The 7,979-nt window shown below is 39.8% G+C and overlaps 1 protein-coding gene across 1 annotated transcript; it reads right to left on the bottom strand.

Annotated features, from left to right (window-relative positions):
- On the bottom strand, positions 1-7,304 carry LOC111246251 (uncharacterized). The gene is made up of 9 exons (XM_022795541.2): positions 6,512-7,304; positions 5,566-5,756; positions 4,120-5,015; positions 3,419-3,806; positions 2,656-3,078; positions 1,880-2,440; positions 1,264-1,644; positions 825-965; positions 1-652 (listed from the first exon to the last, which is right to left on the bottom strand). The coding sequence occupies exons 1-9, from the start codon at positions 6,714-6,716 to the stop codon at positions 575-577; spliced, it is 3,264 nt and encodes a 1,087-aa protein (XP_022651276.1). The 5' UTR covers positions 6,717-7,304; the 3' UTR covers positions 1-574.
- Positions 7,305-7,979: the final 675 nt, after the last annotated feature.

Raw genomic sequence — 7,979 nt, 5'->3', positions numbered from 1 at the left:
TACTTTAACATATATATAAATATATTTATATGTATATATATGCCAAACAAATAGAAATATCTATGATGACACGTTCGTTTGCTCAACTGGACGCTTCTTCTTGAGTGTCGTTCATTACTTTTATATTGACCGATATTGGCCTTTTTTTTTCAATTCAATCAACGATCTCTTTTTAGTCGCGTATTTATCGGTCCTCCTCCGCTACATGTTGAGGATATATTATTATGTACTTAAAAATGTCCATGTTCTCACAACGAAAATTCAAAATGGATATCGGGTACCAGCGCAAGTCCCAACTAAAAGCAGATTTCATTTCACGGTGACTTATTCCGTTTGTCATGTGCCATCGATCTATGTACAATATTTACAACTATGTCAGCAGAATCAAATGAAGCCACACTGTCTACATCAAATGGTGAATCTGAATGATTCTTTTCGACGATGACTGTGATTAAACCCCCTAAAAAGAGAAAAATAGCAGGTGGCCTTAATCAACCGATCGAGTCCATCAGTTTTTCTGGGCTGCTTTGGACGGAAAGTAGCCCGATTAGCGGGATGGGTGCTTTCAAAATTTCTAATAGAGTTTGTGATTTTCTACGGATTCAATCATATTTGAGATCACAGCGGGTATTCGTTGAGCGACGTCGTCAGTCTGAAATTCAATTATGAACAACAAAATACACAAGTAAACATAACACCAGCACTCATTTAATGATTAAAATAGGACATTCTTACTATTTCCATGCATTCTAATAGTGTACCCCAATAGAAATGTCGAAATGTGAAAACCTAACGTTGTCTAACAATGTTTTTCTTAAACCTACCTGAATGGGTGAATTATAGCACTGAGCACCGCATTTGCATAAACTTGAACAGGTAGAACCGGCTTTTGTACATTTGCATTTCTGACATGATTTGCCTCCACTGCAACGGCAACCTCCGGATGCGGAAGCTCCTTCAGATTTCTGAATGGAAGGGAGATTAAATATGCAACACATGGGGGTTCACACACGGTTTAATATCTAATGACACGCTTATAAGGTTTCTATTCACGTTTAGTCACAACTCAGCATCATTAACTCCAGCTTTGAAACGAACTAGAAAAAAAGGTAACACAACCTTTTCTTTAGTTACCAAAAGTATAATCTGTCATTTTACCCTCTATAAATCCCATTAATATATTTGTTGTAGATATACTATATATATATATATATATTTGTTGTAGATTAAATCAAATGATTTCTGTTATTCTACATTTATTACTTTTTTATTCGGGGGCTCCTCGTTTTCGTTGTCGCCTTCATAGTTGTCTTCTTGTGAGTTGCTTCTGACCGCCTTTCTGATACGGGGTTCAGTAATGCATGTGGTTGAATTTCCTGATGTATTGGCATGGGACATCGTGCAGTTGTTAGCTCGACGCTGTCTTTCAGATGACGTATTTGCGACCCAGTCGGGATCGGTCTCTTTGTTATCGGCGAACGATTTTTCATCCTCCGAAAATAGTGTAGATGTCTCATAGTCATCAAAGCGCAACGCATCAAGCCTTCTTACCGCTACGCTCCGTCCATTTGTAGGAACCCGTCGAGGGTTCAATGGTGCCACAGTGAAAGGTGACCTCGGAATCATCATTCCGTGAGATATCGTCTACAAAATGCGATTAATAGGATCACTCCGTTAAATGATCGTTAAAATCAATCCATTGAATAGTCACAAGTAGCTTATCGACATATAAAATTACATGACACACATGCTCGTATTTTGTGATTAGCTGCTTATTTTTGACAAAAAATGACTTTCTAGCATACAATAAACGACTTCTACCATGTAAACCTATCTGCATAGTTCACTACCCTTGCTCGATTTTTCCTACTCTACTTACATTAAGTTTGTTCTTCAGTTCATCAATCATTGCATTTTTATCCTTGAGCTCCTGTTCGATTTTCTCAAGGTCGCCCTCGTCACGGCCAGTTTCAACAATAAACGCAGCGTACTTTTCTTCGATGAGCTGCTTCTCGTGTTCGCAGTCATTAAGCAGCTGCATCGTATGTTGCTGCTGTTCCTTAAGAGTGGCTAACTCATCGCGATACCCAGCAGCTTGGTACGCTAGCTTCTCGCATTTGGACACCAGAAGTTTGACCGTGAGCTGCGCATCGTACGAAGTGTTGAAACGTTCATGAAGTCTGCCACAACTCTCAATGCTTTTTTGAACTTCCTGATTTTTATCCAGCACTAACTGGGCATTTTTACGCTTCTCTACCAGGTCGATACGTTCGTCTTCGAGTTCGTGTCGGACGTTATCAGTGAGATCGCTAGTTTCAAGCTGCGCTTCGATTTCTGCCAGGCGGCTATCAAATGTCTGAATCTGTTTGGTGTAGTCATCAACGTAGAAGGTCGACAGCGCCCGGGTAGCAGCCATGTTTACCTCGTCGTCGACCATTTCCTATGAATGCAACGTCATAGTACAATAAAAGTCGAAAGCAGTGCGCGTCGATATGGCTATGTTGAACCTTATGAGCACACATTGTCTTCTACTTAACGTAAACGGCCACGTAGGAACAAATTATTTCGCACAAGAATCATTATCATAATACTAATGTTAACAGCATTATAATCATACAACTTTATCAAGTGTGTAATTACCACCTTCAAACTTACCTTTACTTTGCTGTACACACTCATGTTATTGTTTGTGGAATCCATCTTGCTCTTGCTCGAAACCGACTGCTGCTTCGCGGCAGATTTGCTGTTCTCCGTCTTTCGTTTGAGCAACATCTCCAAACGGTCTTTAGCTGCGAGTGCTTGTTCGAGCTTCCGCTGTTGGCATTTACGTTCCGCAGCTTGTTTCATGTCAAGTTTACTACGTTCAGCAGCAGCTTTTTGCTGTTGGCGCTGCAGAGCAATCATTTCTCGCTTCTGTCGCTTTATCTCCTCCTGACTCTTTTTGCCTTGTTCTTTTAGCATTCGTTGGAGTTTCACTCGTTCGCGGTTGATTGATTCCACCTTCGCTTTATATTTCTCAATAGTCTCATTTTGCACCTGTGAGCTTTTTAGGTCCTTCCTCAATTGAGAAAGCTTCTCCTTTTGTTTTGTAGTAGATGAGAGAAAAAGAACACCAAAATATACAGGGTTACGTAAGATCAATAAGTGGTAGCAATATCGTAAGGTAGTTCAGCCCCTCGTTACAACAACTTCCTTTATACAAACAGCGAAAAGGGGCAGTAATTATTCGGCCAAATATAACGTATAATAATTGCTTTTCCTCTATAGAAAAAAAACAATACTAGGTATGCTCTTAAATGTTTAACTTCACCCAATTTCTTCCATATCAATGTTGAACATACACAAGAGATACACAAATATATTTCCAATCCTTTGATCTAGACGTATCTATTGAATAGATAGCCACATGTATGCTTGCCTGTAACACACGATTCTTTTCCGTCTGAGAGTCAAGCTTGCTCTGTAGTTCCCTAAATTCTGCCGATGACTTCTTCGAGCCGCTCATCTGTTTCGCTGTAGAAGCTTTTTCGGCTTCGGATGCCTCGAGCTGTCGCTCTAATTCAAGAACTTTTTCCTCCAGTTGTGCACTTTTTTTCTGCATCTCAATGAAGTACTTCAGCTGACTTGCGCTTTCATTGTAGTCTTGATCTAACACAGACAATGCTGATACTAAAGCCAGTTCATCGCGGGGCTCGGGTTCCATAGCCTCATTATCAGTATGATTACCATTTTCTTTAATTTGCTCCGGTCCACTCAAGTTAAAAGTCCGATTGGGAGAAGAAACTTCCCCCGCAATCGAAGTAGTTCTAGATCATAGCATATGAAAAAAGTACAAATATTCTGTGAATACTTTAACCTCTCTGTTTTATAAAGTAAAATGTCATACTATACTGCAGATTGAACTGTACTGTGACTTACTACGGATACCGACCAGCTACAACTGATGCTGGTTTTATATATAGTATAATAGAAAGTCCATTTAAAATCGGCATAGTTTTACCATAATTGTTTCTTTTTAAGTACATTTGAATGGATTGCCTAGAGTTCCCAATCCCGATAACGTAGTTTTCTTTAATGATACCTTGACATTATCGAGCTCATCCCAAGTAGCTAAATTACCTGGTTTCCTTTGATAGCGTCGCTACAAGACGTTGGAGTTGATTGCATTTCTCTTGCAGCATTTCTACTGTTTTCGTTGACATTTCATACTTCAAAAGAATTTGAATCATTTCCTCAGTTCTGGCAGCATTTGCAAATGGCTCCTTCTCTTTGTCCTCTTCAAGTTCCATAATTGTCATCTCCAAATCGCCGAGATCAAGATTATGGCTTGCACAAAGTTTTTTGAGACGTCGATTTTCTTCTTTGAGCTTTAAGAACTCCTCTCGGGTGATGGCCTTTTGAGCCTTTTGAGCCGAAATCTCAATCTTTCTAGCCTGTTGCGCGTAATGTAGGGTCTTCTTGCTTTCAGCCTCGTTACAGGACTCCATTGAGATGCAGGCAATTAGCGTTGTAATAGAATTTCCGTCTAAGAGCGGTTTGAGCACCCGTGTTAGAACAGAGTCTCGATATGAGACATGGCCTGAACGATCCCTGAGTTGAATAATAACGCGTCCCAAAGCTGACAATGACTTGTTAATGTTGACACCCTCTTTCATCGTCAGTTTATCACCTTCTGGTACTTCACTGCCTGCAAGATCTACTAGCTGAAGGTATGGGGTTGAAGCAAGCGTCGATTCACCTTCGTCATTTAGATGCTCAACGAAGATTGTAAAGACCGCATGCGATCGCGAGGAATTCGCGTTCATCGTGGTTGCGGCAACTCGTCGATTTTTTGATCCACGTTGTAAAACGTTCATAACCTCCTGAGTAGAAGCTACTTCTTCGGTGGTCAGTCCTTCTACATCTGTGACAAGTTCACCAGGTCGATCTTTTCGAGGAACATCTCTAACTTTCTTAATTACGGGTTTTTTTTTGTCGTCGACGTGCAGAAGATCGAAGGCCTGCTCATTGTATATCTGAAATCATATGTTAAAAAAATATTGACTGTGGTAAAATTGGTAAGTTGAGTGTGTTAATAGAATAATCAGTCTGAATAACTGGGTTCTCCACTATGGCGTCCTACGCCCATCAAGTTTTCTTTGTAACGCGACAGATTTCCATTACAACTTCTTTAACTTTAATGTATGATAATAAGCGATCGAAAAGTTTCATGAGGTCACTAGCGAAAAACAATCGCACTGTTTGTTTACTTAATCATTATTATTACCGATTCTCCATCACTTACCGTAATCTCCAATTACTATCTTGTGTCGCTTCGCACCTAACTAAACGTTAAAGCTAAAAAGTTGAAGAACATATTAGCACGAAATGGCATATTAAATGTAACGGTACCAAGGGGATCTCCGAAGAATGAAACAACCAGCCTAATACGCTATTTAGAAGTAACTCGGTTTGATAGAACGTAAACAATGCTGAATATCTACAACTATCGTGGCTAGCTCCATAACTAGGGCAGCACAAAAATTAATAAACCCTGTTCCTATTGAGCCTAGGCGGCACGCTAACCTCCATGAACGTTACTTTAACGTTGATTTGTGTTGTCTCATCCCGTGGAACAGCAAGGCGAAATATATCGGACGCGGCACGTGAGATAATACCTGGATTCTTCACGTAGCATTCTTCTACGCCATTTGTACCAACCGTGTAAGTCTTACCAGACGATGTCTGGCCGTATGCAAGGATTCCCACACAATAGCCTGCAATTGTAAAAACTCATCTCATTTCTCAAATGTGAATCAAAAACCTTACTAGAAATCTTAGCCATAACACAAAATGGAATAATTAGCGACGGACTATCAGAATAAACTACTGATAGATATCTCGTCTATTTGGGTCAAGACACGTAGATGTCGGGAAGCCCACAGTCAAGCAAATAATTGTTTCCAAAGCTTGTTTATCCAAAACAATTATGTGTATTGTTGTATTAATATGTTGCATTAATGTGACACGCTGTATTATCTACTATAATGTAAGATAAATGACTATTAAGAGCCCAGGGCTAGTGCGATAACAGGCCCAAGTCTAGCTCAGAATTTCGTTCAGTCTGTAATGTCTCTAACGGTTGTCCTGGCAAACATTAAGTAGAATCAGAAAATTTCTACGATAGCCACCTAAGGTTATAGCAACCATAATATGCAAGAAGTCTACACTATAACGCGCACGAATAGTCTCAATCTACCTAAAAAATCCCGGCACAAGTCCGCAATAGTTCAAGTGAACAAATAAAGTCGCCAAAGTTTTCTGTAGGATTTAACGGCCAACGATCTTTGACTTTCTTTGTTTTAACTGTAACACGATTGCTGTACATGGAAAAACAATATACAGTATCTATGCATTTCCGATATCAGCTGCATTCAATAAACTTTTGGAAAATATTGTTTTTTTTCAAAAATTTACATTTCCAAAAAGATATGAAGCTTTTTTTTATCAATGCGACAATATATCGACGTACCTTCAACGAGTTTTTCTACTGCAGTTCTCAGACGCTCATAAACTTCTTCCTGAGTTGCTTCTTCCTCGAACACGACATCATATTGGAACATATTATTTGTCATTTCAATTTCATTGCCATATTTGTCCAATTTAATGGATCCGCGCTGGGCACCTTCCGGAAGGCGTCGAGGACGAACCATGACTTGTAAATTGGACCGTTGCATTGTAACGATTAAACTAGTCGGCTCGTTATTTTAATAAGACTTCCACAAACATAAACCTCGGCTATGAGCACCCTTTAATAGTAAACTCGTTAGGTTGGTTCTCGGCGGCTCGGGCTAAATTGCGTGGTCCTTTTCGACACGAGCTTCGCCTTCTCACTCGCGAAGCCGCGCATTCACTATTCAGTAACGCTTTCTGGCAGCCGCGTTTACTCGGATTCAAAAGTTCTCCAACGCGTAGTTATCGTGGCGGTAAGGGAATGGCGCGAAAATTTGAATTTTTTTTTTTGGATCAATAAAATGACCAAGTTTAGAAGGTTTACAGCTTTTACTTAAGGCTTTGTTTGTTTGTGACAACCTAGGTATTCTATCTAGGATAAATTACTGCTGCTGATCTCAATGACAGTGGTTGAAGGAATATAATAACGTTTAGGTGACGCGGGACATTCTTTTAATAAAATTCTTAATTTGGGAAGCTCGTGTTTTTCTTTATAGCTGTGCGTTGTAGATCCGTGTGGCTTTGTTTCCGGAATAGACGAACATTTCCTCGAAAACAAACGCACAATTTTTAATCAAGGATATGAAGCAATTGTTCGAACATAACTTTTTCCGTTAAATTCTACGATTTCGTGATCGCTATACGTAGCTATTCAATTTTCTATATCTATATATAAAAACGTATAGTGATATCTACAGTCATTGGCCGAATTTTTTCATTGATTATTTTTCAATAAGGGACCCGTAAGTCCTTTGTCGTTTCATGTATTGCCGCATGGTGCGTTACTTCTATTTTGTTCCGCTTAGTCCAATTTTTTTCTCATCAAGCGGCTATCTTTGCCGCCCTTAACACTTACGAACCAATTATTGATATTTTGTTTATTTTTTTGCTAGTGCAGATAAACCCAATCGGAGCCTTGGGGCTAATGTACCATTTCCCATAGCATTAGCCCGTGGCGAAACAAACTTTTTATAGTCAGTGTGCGGCGGTGACGCGCTTCGCAAAAGATGTGACAACGCTTTTTCATATTAATTTGGCTTATTCAAGCAAGGTTGATATCAGACAGCCTCAATCACTTTCTATCATTCTTAAAGTATTGCCACTTTATCGATCGCGTCAACGATCTCACATGATTTTATCGCGCCCCCGCGGCCCATATTCGCCGTCGTCGCCACATGCGTTCTCAAGACACATATCATCACTATCTCATGCCCCTCTGTTTGTGGGTCTCTTCTGCTGAGCTACTCCACTGGCTGATTTTCTCGTAG

The sequence above is a fragment of the Varroa destructor genome, unplaced genomic scaffold (assembly GCF_002443255.2).
Source record: "Varroa destructor unplaced genomic scaffold, Vdes_3.0 BEIS01000003.1, whole genome shotgun sequence".
NCBI classification, from domain to species: domain Eukaryota; kingdom Metazoa; phylum Arthropoda; class Arachnida; order Mesostigmata; family Varroidae; genus Varroa; species Varroa destructor.
This window is presented reverse-complemented; position numbering and strand designations above follow the sequence as displayed.

What these genes read in the sequence shown, in the direction of transcription:
- LOC111246251 (XM_022795541.2), bottom strand. Translation starts at nt 6,716, where the DNA reads ATGCAACGGTCCAATTTACAAGTCATGGTTCGTCCTCGACGCCTTCCG. An exon ending in AAAAGAATCGTGTGTTACAG is followed by an intron (nt 3,079 to 3,418) that starts GCAAGCATACAT and finishes ACAAAACAAAAG; the next exon opens with GAGAAGCTTTCTCAATTGAG. An exon ending in AGGAGCCCCCGAATAAAAAA is followed by an intron (nt 966 to 1,263) that starts GTAATAAATGTA and finishes CCTTCCATTCAG; the next exon opens with AAATCTGAAGGAGCTTCCGC.